The 17,273-nt window shown below is 37.5% G+C and overlaps 1 protein-coding gene across 2 annotated transcripts; it reads left to right on the top strand.

The window, feature by feature from the left end:
- Positions 1-1,137: 1,137 nt before the first annotated feature.
- LOC127875126 (carboxypeptidase Q-like) lies at positions 1,138-16,641 on the top strand. 2 transcript variants are annotated; one of them, XM_052419959.1, is made up of 13 exons: positions 1,140-1,304; positions 1,972-2,052; positions 2,814-2,945; positions 4,732-4,793; positions 6,411-6,578; positions 7,412-7,576; positions 8,099-8,183; positions 9,836-9,939; positions 10,624-10,782; positions 11,533-11,577; positions 13,571-13,646; positions 14,789-14,968; positions 16,439-16,641. In XM_052419959.1, the coding sequence occupies exons 1-13, from the start codon at positions 1,283-1,285 to the stop codon at positions 16,579-16,581; spliced, it is 1,422 nt and encodes a 473-aa protein (XP_052275919.1). In that variant the 5' UTR covers positions 1,140-1,282; the 3' UTR covers positions 16,582-16,641. The 2 variants fall into 2 exon arrangements, with proteins under 2 accessions (XP_052275920.1, XP_052275919.1); XM_052419960.1 differs by lacking the exon at positions 11,533-11,577 and having other exon boundaries at positions 1,138-1,304.
- The last annotated feature ends 632 nt before the right edge of the window (positions 16,642-17,273 follow it).

The following is a 17,273-nucleotide window of genomic DNA, read 5'->3' as shown; positions in this document are numbered from 1 at the left end:
ACAATTTGCATGACAAACAAACAAGTTTTACAAAAAGAAAGAAATTCACCCGTTGAATAATCGGTGCTATCTTATATATATCGGTTGTTTGGCAGTAGTGTAATGGCGGACGCGGAGAGTATTCAGGGGAGATAATTGGGTAATTACTAAATTATGGAACGGTCTATATGAATTAAGCTGTAGGTAAAGATATTTTCACGGTTTGGTAAATTGAAAAATTGAAAAAAGTTGTTTCAGATTCGCAAATTTTCGTTTTATTTATGATATTTGTGAGGAAACAGTATTACTGAACATTTACCATAGTCCAATATAGCCATTATATATATCTTTTGACGATTTGAAAACCTAAAAATTATAAAGCGTTGCAACGCGAAACGATTGAATAATTTGGAGAGTTCTGTTGTTGTTGTTTAAATTTACAAAACTACGAAGATTGCTTATATAAGGTATAAAATACTTTTCTATGCATACTCGGCGGAATAGCCGAGAGGGCCAATGCGTTTTTACTTCAGACTAACTCCAGGACTCCGGGAGTCACTGGTTCGAGCCCTGGTACTTTTTTTTCCTTGTTTTAATTTTATTCTTGATTTTTTACTGGAGCTTTTAAGATCCAATGTTTACATTTATCAATATAAAGCATTTAATGACAAACTTCAAAATATGCCAAAATCTGTGAAAAGGCCCCTTTAATAGCCTATTAGCTACTTTTTATACGGGAGTCTATGTTGTGCTCTTACAGCTCATCAAACAGTCGATACACATGCCGTTTGAAAGAGTTCACCCGATAAATCCATAATGAACTTGTTATTGTATATATCATAAACTTCTGACACTATGTTTTCTTTTATGTCCGTTTGTGTAAATAAAAACTACAATAAATCGTCCTAACTTCATTTAAGAAGCACCATTATACCAATATATAAATTTAGAAGATTTAAAGCTGGTACGAGACGGAGCCTATTGTTTCAGTGAATACATCAAGTATAGTAAGGTATCTACACCGCATGGTTTAAACTAGACTCTTAACCTTAATAAGCAGAGACTTCATTTTGCATAAATTCTTACACATAAAGCAAACTCGTTACAGATTCAATTAAAATTGTGTGTACTAAAACAGCCAATGAACGTACATGTATCCATTTCACGCAATATAGTGCAGTGAAACCTTGTTCTACTTTTTAACCTCAAATGTAGGAAGTAAACACTTGTGACAGATTGGTTAACGAGGCAGATATGTCACAGTGATTGTCCGAGTCTGCTACATGTGTTGAATATCGGAACAATGGATTGGAAGATTTTAATCGGTAAGTCATATGCTGTAGCGTTCATGTACACTTTATGTATTAGTAGTATAGGTCCCTGGTAGCTATTATATAGTAGAATACTTAATCCAGTAGTACTTCTTGTACATCCCGAATAGAGCTAACTTACGATCATATAATGTGACATATGTTCTGTACACATGTGTATATACCCTAATCATAACATCTTGCATGAAAAAGGCCTATCTAATTAATTCATCATATTTATTAAACTTTAACGCTTTTTACAATGCTAAACTTAATGTATAACTATGAAACGTGGTCATAACTTCAGATATTAGTGGATTTCATAAGCAATGAGGATCATATTTCTACATGAAAATTTCTTAGGTAATTTAGTTGTTTTACACGGGGTGATCTCCTAGGGACAGCCATATCCGGAAATGCCAAAGTTCAATTCTGGGCACAATAATTTTTGACTACATCTAAATTGTTTACATGTTACATTCGACATGAGGCACGAAAAGCAATATCATTAATTATAAGTGATAACTCAATATTCAATATGTACGCTCAATGCGGACATAATTCAAACCCGGACCAACTGGTCGTACGGACAACATATCCACTACAACGTCATAACATTTTGAGATTTGACTTTACAGAGCCAACAGCTATACTAATTTTTTCAATGGTACTTTATTTACAGCGTTGCTGATTTTTCAGCACTCCTCAGTATCTTTCCAGTTGGACTTTGCCAATATACGGAGAGAGATTGCAGGATACCAGGGTATAATATAAATTAGGCTCTCTGTGTGAAAACAGGGCTTAATGCATTCATGAGTGTAAACTGTCGTCCCAGATTAGCCTGTAAGTCCGTTCAGGCTAATCAGGGGGCGACGTTTTCGGTCTAAAATGGATTGTCGCGTAGAACAGACTTCATTTAAACGAAAAATATCATGAAAGTGGAAAGTTTCGTCCCTGGTTAGCCCGTGCGTACAGAACAGGCTAGTCTAGGTGGACAATTTACACACATGCATGAAGCCCTGTTTGTTCAGAGAGAGACTCATGGATGCATTGACTCATAATGTTCATACACCTATTAACACAAACTTGTATACACTTATACCTATTATTCTATAAACGTGTGTACCATTAAAGTCTATAATATGAAGGCGATCATGCATGCTATACGCTTCATATGTGCATCGTTCGTTTAGGAGTTCGGTGAAATACATATATAGCTGATTTATGTGAGATTATTCAGACGTAGTTGTGACCTAACATTTTTATTTGTTTAGTTCCTATTTCTAAAGTATTATAAAAATACAGTATTAATAGTGTACTTAGTCATCAATATACACGTTCCTTCATCACATACACTAAAGCGTACTGGCACAAATAGAAAAAGTATGCCAGTCTGAACAATTCCGGAAATGTTTATTTCTTTAAAGTTGACATAAACGCTTTCGCGATTCACATATTTAATTTGAAGAAAACGCTTATTGTCATAATACAAGTTATGTCGCCTTATGTGTTCTTTTTCCATAGATATTGCCAATCAGATCATCGATCTGTCGGTATATGGTGCCGCACAGAACCAGTCCTATAACCGACTAGCCAATTTCACGGACATGTTTGGGTACCGGTTAGCCGGAACTGTCAACCTGGAAAACGCAATAGGTCCGTTTATTTCTTGATGTATTTTTGTCTCTTATTGAAATTGGCACTGTGTTCTATTCATTTACGTTACTCAGTCATTTTGAAATACATGTAATCAAAATCGGGTCAGTGGATTGTCAGTTCACCACGACAGCCGACCAGAGTGACCATACTTAATGAAGCTTGATTGGTCATTGTCGGCTTGGGTACTACTTAAAGATACGCCGGTTACTTTAATGTACCCCGGGTACGAAAAATATTCTTAAACGCACCCGGACAATTTAGACTGTACCCGAGTTTTATTCCCGCATAAAATTCTCTTTGAAAAAAAAAATGCCTCAACATTACTTTTTTAGTATGATTTTCGATAATAAAGAGGCAATTTTAAAAATTATTGACATAAATATGAACATAATTAATTTTAAAAAGCCGACAACGACTTATTAAGCGTTAGAAGTCCCGGGTACGTTTAAGTATATTTTCCGTACCCGGGGAACATTAAAGTATACTTTTAAAAGAGTACCCGGGGTGCATTTTAGTAGAACCCGAGCCGACAATAACCAATTGATCCTTAATGAACCCTCGGTACCCGGTTCCTTACATGAGTCTCATTCTGTGTAAACCGCAGACTGCACAGGCTAATCTGGGATGACACTTTACGCACATGTTTTGAGCCCATTTTATCAGAACACGGCGCATATACATTAATAAAGGACGACTTTCGTTGACTCGGTCCGCTGTTGGTTACTGACCAGTTCACGTTTGTAACTGTGTCAGATGTATGTGTCGGTGTATGTTCTAGATACAATTATAATATGATACGGCTTGCAATATTATGACATACCTTATATCTCAGTTCAGCATACAACCTTGAAAACGGGTATATATTATCTCTGTTCAATGTACAACCTTAAAAACAGGTCGCATCAAGTTTATTTAATATTGTTTTAACAATGCTTCATATTAAGTTCTATATACGGATATAATAATATTGTTACCACAAGTTTTGACAACCTCTGTTTGATTCAATGCGGGATATACACAGATAAACGCAGGAGTCAGATTATTTATCGTTGATATTAGCATAATTTTGATTGCCCTACACATTGTCGATATCGTTCATGATAATATTAATCAAATTGAGCATATTCCGAAGAAAAAAATTGTGTGTGTGCAATATAACTATTGTGACCATCAGTCTATGTAATAATTGGGCTCTGTGAAAAGGGGGTTTAATGCATGTGCGTAAAATGTCGTCCCAGATTAACCCGTGCAATCCGCACAGGCTAATTAGGGACCAGACTTTCCGCTTTGATGATATTTTTCGTTTCAAGAAAGTCTCTTCTTAGCAAAAATCTAGTTTATGCGCAAAGTGTTGTCCTCAATAAGCCTGTGCGGACTTCACAGGCTAACATGGGGCGACACTTAACGCACATGCATTAAACCCCATTTTCACAGAGCACGGCATATTATGTTAATTATTGTTAAACAGATGTCGCAGAATCCGAAGATTGCAATTTCATGTGTTATGATCCTTCGCCATACTTCGATTTTTTCAGTGTATATAATTGTAATTATAAAGCATATTGCAATATTAATTTTAGAGCGGTAAGACCAACCAAAAGCGAATCATCGTAGTAATAAAAATGAATATGTATCTTAGCGCTCCTTATAAGGTTTATGAATGTTTGCAATATGTATTGCATACGAAACGTCAAGAAATATGTTATATATACGATTACTTGTTTGAATATATATTGATTGGTAAATGTCAGGTCCCTTGTACGTCGTGTTGTTGTTTTTCTAGACTACATGCTGCAAGAACTACAAGCGGACAAGTTGGAAAATGTGCATGGGGAGAAAGCGGAGGTAGGAACGACATAAGCCTCGACTGGGAAGACGGGGGTAAAGGCATGCGCATAAAGTCTCATCCCAGGTTATGGACGTCCTAATCAGGGGCGACATTTTCCGCTTTGTTGTATTTTTCGTTTGAATGAAGTCTTTTCTTAGCGAAAATCCAGGTAAGGCGAAAAGTGTCGTCCCTGATTTGCCTGTGCGGACGGCAGATACTAATCTGGAAAAACACTACGCACATGGATTAAGCCCCGTTTTCCATGAGCGAGGCTCATTCGTGTATATGTCATATATGTATATGTTTTACGTGTACATGTTATACTTGTATATGTGTATACGTTATATGTGTATTTGTTATAGGTGAATATGTTATACGTGTATATGTTATGTGTGTATATGTTATACGTGTATAAGTTATACATGTATAATTTATATGTGTATATGTTACATGTGTATATGTTATACGTGTATAAGTTATACGTGTATATGTTATATGTGTATATGATATACGTGTACATATTATACGTGTATATGTTATATGTGTATATGTTATATGTGTATATGTTATACGTGTACATGTTATACGTATTTTGATCAACATCAGGCCTTCCCCTGGCAAGCTTAACACTGCACCATGACATTTGCCTTAACATGTAACTCAACGTGTTTGCAAGACGATTAGACTATCGCCGTCATACATTTACTATCGCCGTCATACATTTACTATCGCCGTCATACATTTACTATCGCCGTCATACATTTACTATCGCCGTCATACATTTACTATCGCCGTCATACATTTACTATCGCCGCCATGTATATATAATTAACGTCTTGCAGCAGATAACTCAAAACCAACGGCAGCGAAATATACTACAGCCAGGAAATATAAATGCTCTTTGTGTGCTTGTGTAAGCTTAGAATAAATTTTGAGTAAGTTGTATAAACATGATTTTACGAATCAAACATCGGAGGGGGAATCATCTCATACGACCCCACACAGAACAAACCGTTTGTCTATGCCCCTGTTGGTCGATGCCCCTGTGATGAACAGAAGTCGTGGAATGGTGTACACTTGGTTATAATTGTCAGTTTTGTTGTACAAAATTGAACGTTTGAAATTGTTACGCTTATTGTAGCATTATTTCATGTGTTTTTATTACCGGAAGTAATGTTTTTAACAAAACATGAATACGGAAATCTAAAATTGAACCTTAAATTGACCAGTGATAAAAAATGTTACATTTGAGCATTGATCTCCTGTCTGTTCATGTTTAAAAAAACTGTATTGAATCAGATTGATTTATCTGGCTTAGAGGTTTCTCGCATAAGCGACCCGCCATTCGTTTCGTAATCCCGGTGCATATGATATTGGTTTGGTGGCTACCTTACCGGACAGGCGCGGGTTCCTTCGCGAATCCGCCACCCTGGAAACACATGCGCGGGACGACCTAATAAACTTCGAAATTCGAGCACACGAATTGTATACATCATTTGAAGGTTTGCAATTGTGGGGACTGATTCCGACTGCCCTTCAACACAATTATTTTCTCGTCTTGCTATGCATTCGGGGTAATCATCTAAAGCCCAGTTAATTTTTCATATCTTACCTTCATACATATCCCATGTCAGGTGCCCCACTGGGTGCGAGGGGAGGAATACGCCACAATGCTGAAGCCCCGCGTGCATTCCTTACCGATGCTGGGACTGGGGTATAGCGTTGGGACTGGACCCAAGGGGATACAGGCTGAGGTCATCGTCGTGAGGTCATTCGACGAACTGGAGGCAAGAGCTGCCGAGGTAATCGGACGCTGTCGATATTGTCTTTAATTTGTTATTTTATTAGCGTTTTGGATGACACTATTGATATCTTTTGTGAAGACGTTGCTTGAATCGACGATAACGCAACTACTAGTATTTAGAACATGCATTTGAGCCTCGCTTAAAGTGGCTCTATGCATGTGGATCAAGTGACGTCCCAGATCAGCATGCGCAGTCCACAGCTTACTGTAATCACGGAGAAAACTCTCCGCTTCAGTGGGATTTTTCATTAAAATGAAGTCTCTTCTAAAGGAAAATACCATATAAGTGGAAAAGTGTTGTTATTGATTAGCATGTGTGGACTATAGCCACGAACGTTACCGTCTATGTATTTTTAAATAATGTTCTAACTAACAATCGTCTTCGATATTTAATGCAATGAGAATATGTATTTTACGTTGATTTGATGTATTTTTTAAATATTAAATACGTACAATCAATCATTCCTTACAAATTATACTGAATACCCGCGTTTATTACGGGCTAACGATTGTTTAAGTAGGACTGAATAGTGTTGACTTCAAAGTATTGGTCCTAAAATTGGAGATATGCATATACATGTACATATAAGTAGCGTTTTGCGTAAATGGGGTTCAATGCATGTGCGTAACCTGTGCAGTTCACAGAGGCTAATCAGGGATGACACTTTCCGCTTTTATGGTATTTTTCGTTTCAATAAGGGTTTTTTTTAAACTAAAATCCAGTGTTAGGCGGAAATGTCTTTACTGGTTAGCCTGTGCGGACTGCATAGGGTAATATGGGGCGACACTTTACGCATATGCTTTTGAAATTTAACACGAATCTCTCCACAGATTCCGGGTAAGATAGTCGTGTACAACCAGGACTACTTGGGCTACGGGATCTCCGTGGAGTACCGCGCACTAGGGGCTGCAAAGGCCGCCAAGCACGGCGCTGTCGCCTCCCTAATCCGCAGCATCACTCCTCTATCCGTAGACAGCCCGCACACTGGCATGCAGGTCGGCGTATATTCTCTTTTGAAACGGCTTATTTATGGAATATATGGCCCCTCCATGAGCTATTCAACTTTAAGTATAAGTACACCATTAAATGACTAACCACTTACTAGTAATATGCCATGCTTACTGCTTGTTTATTTTTTTATTTTATTTTTGCAACAGTTGTGTATTGAAATTGATAAACTCACTTCACTTCGGCATCAGCCTTTTTTAGAAGGGGAAGTGCAGTTCAAATAAATAGCATTGAACTATACCCAACGTATCATGTTTATGTTTGTACATGTACATCTATGAGATATAACAGTACACATGTTAATATTGATGATGGCATGGGAAGAAACGTAACACTTAAAAACTCCCGTTAAATTGATGTTTTCCAAAGTGTTATAAACCACATCACCTCATTACATGTTAAACTCTAACTTATTTTGTAATTGATTTTAAGTGGACTCCTGTCGCTTTACTGCTTAGTTCTATGTTTGGGAGACTGTTTGTTTATGTTGCATGCTTGCTGTAACTCAGGACTACGCGCAAGGCATTAAGCAGATTCCCACGGCATGTATCACTGTTGAGGATGCCGAGATGATGTGGCGCATGGCGCAAAGAGGTAGGAGGCTCAGTGCTTATACAGAAATGAAAATGGTTGAACGTGTAAGCTGTTGTGTTTTGCGGTGCGTCGTGTTTTGCGGTACATCGCGAAAAGAGTTAAGCGCACTTAACGCTGCGCATGGTGTGCAGAATTGTCACATGTCAATTAAGCTCCAAGAGGCGAAAACCATACAGTATGCTTCTTGGAGTTAAATGACACCACCTCCCTCCCCAAACCCACCATGCTCATAGTAACGCACTGCGTTAAGGTAACAATACAATAACAAGGGACAAAATTGTCACAAAACCAGGTTTTCAATGTGAAAAAAAGTCAGATAAAGGGAGACAACTAAAACTGAACTGATTTAATCAGTTCAGTTGTAGTTGTCTCCCTTTATCTGATAATTGTTTATAATTAACCCCATTTGTATCAAAATAAATATTTTTTTAGTCGTGGTGACCTTGACCTTGGAATTATTGACGTAATTCTTTCGTGCCACACACCGTCCCATGATGGTGAACAAATGTGCCAAATGATTTTAAAATCTCACAATGAATGACATAGATATGGCCCGAACAAGCTCATTTATGGCTATTTTTGACCTTTGAACTCAATGTGTGACCTTGACTTTGGAGATATGGACGTAATTCTTTAGCGCGACACACCGTCTAATGATGGTGAACAAATGTGCCAAATGATATTAAAATCTGACAATGAACGACAAAGTTATGGCCCGGACAAGCTCATTTATAGCCATTTTTGACCTTTGAACTCAAATTGTGACCTTGACCTTGGAAATATCGACATAATTCTTTCGCGCGACACACCGTCTAATGATGGTGAACAAATGTGCCAAATGATTTTAAAATCTCACAATGAACGACAAAGTTATGGCCCGGACAAGCTTGTTCCGCCCGCCAGTCCGCCAGCCCGCCAGCCCGCCCGCCCGCCCGCCCGCCCGCCCGCCCGCCGACATTCGCCAATCTAATAACCAGTTTTTTTTCCTTCGGAAAACCTGGTAAAAAATCAGTAGCTTAGGGCAATCTCTATAAAAAAAAATTTGCTCGAATACATGTTTTGCAATGAATATAATTGTTCCTGGTTATTCTTTCGAAGATGTCGATAGGGTAAGGATTGTTGTTACTACTAAATCACTGATATGTGTTAAAGTTAAAGACTATATTAAAACATTGCACTGAGGCGGCTTGCATTCCTCTAGAACATGGCCAAAAGAAAGAACGTGCAAAAACAGTTTGTTCGTGTCGAGTTCTTTAATATATATCATACTCTTTTTTATTACTTTAATCGACTCAGCTAAGCATGTTCTTTAAGAAAATGTATGGTTATGGGTCTCAATGTGTAAAATGTTGCATTGACCGGTATAAATTTATGTAAGTTTTGGCTTTTACGTTAGATTGCATAGGGATATGAAGTAGTATATTGTGAACTTACCTAAGGGTAAAGCGTTAATATCGCGAAGCATGTCGCATCATATATTATATTAATATGTTGTTTATCTTAATTAGTGTTTTTTTTTTCAGCAAATAAAAGCACCTTACATCAAATACATCGCAACGTGCATTCATGATATAAAACAGAACATACAATAATAAATTGCAACAGCGGGTGGCAAATCATCATAACCTTTATTCAACCATCCTACCTTTCAGGGGAGATAATAGAGGTGTTTCTGAACATGTCCGCCCAGAATCTGCCCAACGTGATGTCGAGGAACACCGTGGCAGAGATCAAAGGCAGCACATACCCGGACCAGGTCAGTACGCGCAGGCGCGTTGTTCGGGTTTAGTAAGCCTTGCTCAAAAATATAATAAAAAAATGGCCTCGCTCTGAAAAAAACTGGGTTTATTGAAGGTGCGTAAAGTGCCATCCCAGATTGGCCTGAGCACGACACTTTACGCACATGCATTAAACCCCGTTTTCCCAGAGCGAGGTTCGGTTCCACGTTAACCTAGTATTGTCTACAGTACTTGTTTTGAATGGGCTCCAGTACAATTGGACATGGATCATTGAGCTAGAAGAGGGGGGCGGGGACGGCGATGGATTGCTTCAAGGAAACTTTATTTCTAGGGTTGACCTTTGGTTGTCTTCGAATGGATTAGTGTAAACGGCCCTATATATACATGTGTGGAACAGTTTACCCCCACATGTTGTGGATGCAGAACACTGAATAGATTCAAACAACGCTTGGATAAACACTGGCAAGGAAATAGGTTGAACCAGTAATAAAAAATGTCGTTGAGTATCTCAACAGTAAACTATAATAAATACACACTTAATCAGTCCTCACATCATACTTTATAGAATACACGGGACCCACACAAAGCTGTTCTTTATGAAAACCGCATGACGGAGGGCTAAAAATGACTACGTCCTTACTTACGAGCCTTAAAACCATCCTATAGGTATCCTGCAGGTAATTTAGTACTAAATGTTTCAGACTGTCCTAGTAAGCGGTCATCTGGACAGCTGGGACGTGGGTCAGGGGGCGATGGACGACGGGGGCGGAGCGTTCATCTCCTGGCAGGCGCTTTCTTTAGTTCGACAGCTAGGACTCCGCCCAAAGCGGACGCTGCGCATGGTTTTGTGGACGGCCGAGGTAATGTGGGCAGATTTGTTGACTGAGTTTCTTGTGTCAAAACGGGGCTAATGCATGTGCCTAAAGTTTTGTCCCAGATAAGCTTGTGCAATCCGCACAACCAAATAAGGGAGGACACGTTTGCTTTAATTTGCGGTTTTCGATTACCGGTAAATAAAGTCTCTTCTTAGCGAAAATCCAGTTTTGGCAGCAGACGTCGACTCTGGTTAGCCTGTGTGGACTGCACATGCTAATATTTGACGACACTTTACGCACATGCACGATGTTCCATTTTCCTAGAGCCAGGCTGATATAAGGAACCGGGTACCGATAGTCCATCAATTTAGGTCCTTATTAGTTTCTTTTATCATTATCAAACGTGGTGACAATGTCTGTGGGCATTAAATATACACCAAGTCCGATAATCAACTATATTGCCTGCAACACTTCTGATTGAATTATCCATGTAAGCATTGCCAGCTCTCTAAAATAGTTTAAATCTTGACATCTTCAAATAATTTCTGTGTCATCCTGCGACATACATGCGTCACAAATCAATGCAAGTCAGACCTTTAAACGAATGTATTTTGTGACAAGTTGGCAGTTTTGTTAGTTTATCGGATCCACCTTGGGTCATAAAGTTTGCTATGCTGTATTAGAAATTTAGAACTAATGTGAGAGCATGCATTTTAATTCGCTTGTTAAGTTACCGAACTGATAATGTTATGTTGAACATTCAGTATAACAAATCAAATTACGTTTTTTTCTCAGGAATTTGGAGGCGTCGGGTCAGAGGCCTATTTTAAAGACCATCAAGTAAGCATGTTCGATCAGTCATTTTCGCTTCAATTTAAAATGAAAAAAGCTAAATGAAATACATGCCATTGTATCCAAATCAGAAGCTTCATGTGCAAGGTTGACTAGGCTCAAACTTCGTGCTCTATATACCATATACTGTAAAAATAGTTATATTCGTCGGATTGAAATTTCGTGGTGATTAAAAATTGACACTTCGCGGACACGGAAATTTGTGGTTTCCTGATTTTCGTGGGAAAAGTGAATTTGCGTTGGTAATTTCCGATGTTTGTGTGTTAAATTTCGGATCGGTCAACCCACAAAATAAACGAAAATTAATGTCCCACAAATAATTTTGATTCATGGTAAATTTGAAAACTTCGTCATCATATGCATTGTGCTGAAGCTGTCGTACCAAAAGCATAATTTTTCAGTTAAACAGTACGTAACGTTTTATATGTGGAGAAAGCTAACTCGATCGATTTTATATTAAAGACCGTTGTAAAACTGGGCAAAATAAACGAATACATGTATTGGCGTTGAGTGACGTCGCGGCTGCAGTTACAATTAGTAGTGTAGCAAATGAGACCCTAACTATGGGACCAGAGTAGTCTAGGAAAGCCAAAAGCAAGTTTTATATATAAAAATGTAGGTCTAAGTCTGAATTTTATTGAAATGGGTATTATTTGTTCCATAAGTGTTGGAGTTGCCATGAAAACAAAATGACGTCAAAGATGGCCGCCAAAACCAAAAACACACCTTAAGTTGAATAGTTGGCCATATTAAGCATTTTTTCATGACAATGTATATATTTTATTCCATAATACATAAAATTATAAATTAAAAAAGACGTTTTCAGTGAAAACAGCAGTAAAATTCTTGTAATACATATGGCTCGTTTTATGCTTTTCAAAAGGGAGATCATATATTAGCTTTTTCGTCCGTTTGTCCGAATTGCATGGAACTGATTGTGCTTGGGTTTGAAACGGATTTTCCTGATAAGTGTTTCTTTCACACGCAATGTTTGTCCTTCCGTTTTTTCACTTTTTTTTCGTTACCGCGGAAGATCTCGGTCGTTATTGATCAGAATTTAATTAAGCTTGCCCTCCAGCATCCAAACACGCGTATCTTCGTCAGGTCGTTCCATTCTAATTATTACCCTTTTATTATCAATGTCTTTTCCGATTACGCACGCAACTCAAATTCGAATCTGCATGCGCGTCTGTGTCCGGTCGTTTCGGTCCAATTATTTGTATGTGATTATTAATTATAGTACTTGCGTTTCCGAGCTAAATCTCAGGCCATTATGATTCGAGTTGGACGAAACTTGTTGATATGCAGTATCCCTTTATGATTGACATGCGCATCGTTTTCATGATGTTTCGGTTAAATTATTTTCAAGTTAGTTTATGCACTTTGATAAGTTTGTAAACTTCAAATGGATTTTTCTTTTATGTGCGAGAAATTATGATCCGAATTTCATGAAACCGTATACGCACTTTCATTTTAATCTTGGCATGTGCATACAACATTAAATCGTTCCGCTCAGTTGAATTTTTTCAGGAAGCATTTGCTCAATAATTCATCTATATGATTTAAATTTTATGAAACTTAGTATGTAGCATCCCTAGTGGCTGGACATGCGTATATTTTCTGATTGTTCTGCTCCAATCCATTTTTTTTCAAACAGTTATTACCCTTTCATTTCTGTTTCACATTAATTAATATCTGACTTTGATAAATTCTCATATGCAGTATTCTTACATGGTAAAGATGCGCTTATACTAGTCTTGTATTTCCGCTCCAGTGAGTTGTCCGAGTCCTTTGAACATTCGTTTCCACACTTTTAATCCATACACCGACAAAGTGTTTCATCGGGGAAAACCCATCTGGTTTACTGATATTCTTGTTTTTCCATGACACGCCTTTTTATTCAAGATTGTTCCGAGCCGAAAAGATTTAAGAAGTTGTGTTTAAATCAAGATACACATCTACTTAGTGTTTGTGTTTCCAGAACGAGGTCGACACGATGAGCCTCGTTATGGAGTCTGACGAGGGGACGTTTACTCCGTCCGGAATTCAGTTCACAGGTCAGTCATGCCTGTCTACGTTCTCTCTTCCCCTCAATCTGTTGGCAACAAATTTCGTCATCCATCCACCCCATCCACTTTATTTTGAATCAGTGTTACCAATCTAGTCAATTTTTTGTGAAATAATTTTACCCACTCATCCCATAATATTATGAATCAATTTTATCCAACCAGCCCACAATATTATGAATCAATTTTATCCAACCAGCCCACAATATTATGAATCAATTTTATTCAACGAGCCCACAATATTATGAATCAATTTTATCTAACTAGCCCACAATATTATGAATCAATTTTACCCATCCAGCCCACTGCATTATGACGCAGATTAAGCTACTAGTATCTGTTATATCGTTGCAAAAGCCACGTGTTTATTCCTTATTTAATAATGCTTTATTAGAAGCTACTGTTGTATTTGTAACACTCGCTTAAATCTTCTTTTTTTTCAAATACATACAGTTAAAGGATGTGATTTGTACCACAATCATCAACAACATTGGTCGCGTTGTTCGTCTAGCAATTGTTACCGAGTTTATGATTAAGATCCCCACTTTGTGATCAGTCTGAAATTTCACAATCACAATGTACTGGTAGTATAAAAAATCGATTTGAGAGGAGTTCAATGTAGGCCGTAGGCAATAAGTTTATTCATGTATTTGTAATTCAATAAATTGATCAACAACATAGCAAGGCGAAGAAGGCAACAATAATAAAATTAATAATTAAATAAGACGAAGAATGATTCGTCAAATTAAATTGCATAAACATGCATTCACTCCATCTCGTGCTTATAAGTACGATACGGGACATATAAACGTTTATATAAGCCGCATTATGGGAAAACTGGACTTAATGCATGTGCATAAACTATCATCGCAGATTAACCATTTCAGTCCGCACAGGCTAATCAGGGACGACACTTTTCGCTTTTATGGAATGCTTTCGTTTAGTTGACGTATCTTATAAACAAATTCAAGTTTATACGGAAAGTGTTTTCCCTGATTAGACTGCGAATTGCAGAGGCTAATCTGGGACGATACTTTAAGCACATCCATTAAGCCCAGTATTCCCAGAGCTCACTCATGATATCTTCCTGTTCTTTCTTAAATTATTTTCCAAAAATTAATGAATTCGCACAGGAAACGCAAATGCGACCAAGATAATGACGGAAGTGCTGAAACTGTTGAAGCCGATCAATGCGTCCATACTAGACAAGCAGGGTGACGGCACGGACATCGGTCCCTGGATGTCGGCAGGGGTGCCGGGCGCGAGCCTCAGGAACGCCAACGACAACTACTTTTACTATCATCACACTAACGGTAAGCGGTACTCTTTCGCTTTTCCTACATGCTGGACTTTAACATTTTGTGGTTGCTATGAAAGATAGCTAAAGTGTCCTTTACTGGCCTTATAATACCATGTGACTAAATGTTTAAAGTTGCAATTTTATAACATGTACAAATAATCAGATCAAACACATGTTGCGAAGCAAATTACGCAACAAACACAATAAAACTATTACAAAAAGCAATTTTTGCCTATGATTTAACATGAAGCTGTCTCAAATAGTGTTTCTCTCGTCTGAGGGTATAGTTCTTTGACCGGTACTGGAATAATTGTCGGTTTAGATTTTAAGAAAAATACTAAATACAAGCACTAGGATCGGGCATTATGTAATTTTAAACAAAGGACTCCTTTACAACTAATACAATCGGTAACCATTGACGTTATGTGTTGTATCACTTTGAAATGAAAATCTGTAAAAGTTTGACAAAATGGCATGAGTAATATATTCTATGTTGCGCACAATAGCTTCTATATGTAATTTTAAACATAACAGCTCGATAGAAAATAATGTAAAATGTAGGAGTTGCGCACCAAAAACTGTAGTATGTTATTTGGGATATAGGGCAATAACTCTTTAAAAAAAACGCAATCGTGTAAACACAACAATATGTACCGTAGCACATTCAGCTTATTATTTTCTTAAACTTTGGCGAAAATCGCAAACAGAATGTAGCAGAAGTTGAACAAACAGCTTTCGTTTACAATTTTGAACCAAGAACAATCATCCCCGTAAAAAATAATCAATTTAAAATCCATGACTTTATACTTTGCTGGACTTGGAGATAATTATGATGTACACATTTTGACGGAAATCGCGAATGGACGAGTATTTGCGCACAGAAGCTTATAAATAAAATTGTAAATAAATATCAATAACTTATTAAAAAAATACTCGAAAATTTGCGGTTAAGCATTTGAAAATAAATGTAAGTATTCGTAAAAATCTTGTCAAAATTACATATCAACTATAGGAGAAGTTTATGCAAAGTAGCTTTTAGATTTGAGGGTAAACAACGTTCAATAATTTCTTAAAAATAACAATCGTGAAATCTATATGCGCTATAGTACTTGCAGTTGATAATTCTTTAAAATATAAACGAAAACCACATGCGTATTATAGGATGAGTTTGCACAGAAGCGTGAAAATGCAAATTTAATCAAAAGGTAACAACTCCTTAAACAATGCAGTAACAATTCTCACAAAGGGGAAGACTCCGTAAAACTCCATCGCGATACTTTGACAATATGCGCTGTAGCACTTTGATGTAATCATTCTTCAAGTTTCACAAAAATGGACTTCAATTTCTGTAACCGTAAATACGCTCTTCGGCGTGGGAAAATAAGGGACCACTATTTATAAATCTATTGCTGATAAACCTGAGTAATTCACAGTGCATACTGTATGTCAAATGCTTCTGTTGATAATTTGAATTCTATTGTAGGCGACACCATGACTGTCCAAGACCCCATAGCGATGAACTTGTGTTCCGCAGTGTGGGCTGTTACCGCGTTTGTGGTCGCCGACATGGATGACATGCTTCCGAGAGACTCGGATCATGTACATATACGGGTTAAAGTCCACTGATATTGATTTGTGTTATTTGTATGTTGAAACACAGATTCATCATTATATGTTTATACTAAATTTTGATTCCTCATTATATATTCATAATACTGATAACAAGTATTGGTTGTTCCTATATACCGGTAAGCGAGTTTCAAGTGATGACCCGGTTAATGCTCAAATGTGTCATTTATGAATAGTGAAGAAGTAAATTACCGGTAAGTTTAATACGTTAAGCCCTCGTTTATATTATAAAGCCCCCGAAGCTAGCCATATTATTTACACTGTGTGTCAGTATGTCGACACGTTTTGGTGTCCGCTCTCATACTCGACCAGGTTTCAGCTTATCGTCACAGAACTGTCTGAAAATGTTGAGCCAAAAATGTTTATTAGCATAAAATGGACGCCAAGTTAATATAATAACTAGAATTACCCAGGCATTTAAAGTTATAACCCTTGAATTTCTCAATGGGAAACCATCGTCTGAAAGCGTGTCGCGTGTAGCTCTCGTTTCCTTACATCGAATGGCATTGTAAAACGTGTAGAAAAATGTCAAACAGTCATATAGCAGGTTTTTTTTTCCGGACCGCGACATTGTCATTCATTATTCTTTTTAAAAACAACTCGCCACATATTACTACCACGAGGAGTCGGCATGTCGTGTGTAATACATTCTCCCTTCCTCATGTTCAGGGTAACACTAAGAGGTCAGT

Source organism: Dreissena polymorpha, chromosome 3 (assembly GCF_020536995.1).
Source record: "Dreissena polymorpha isolate Duluth1 chromosome 3, UMN_Dpol_1.0, whole genome shotgun sequence".
Classification (NCBI taxonomy): domain Eukaryota; kingdom Metazoa; phylum Mollusca; class Bivalvia; order Myida; family Dreissenidae; genus Dreissena; species Dreissena polymorpha.
The sequence above is the reverse complement of the archived record's forward strand: the minus strand, read 5'-3'. Positions and strand labels throughout refer to the sequence as shown.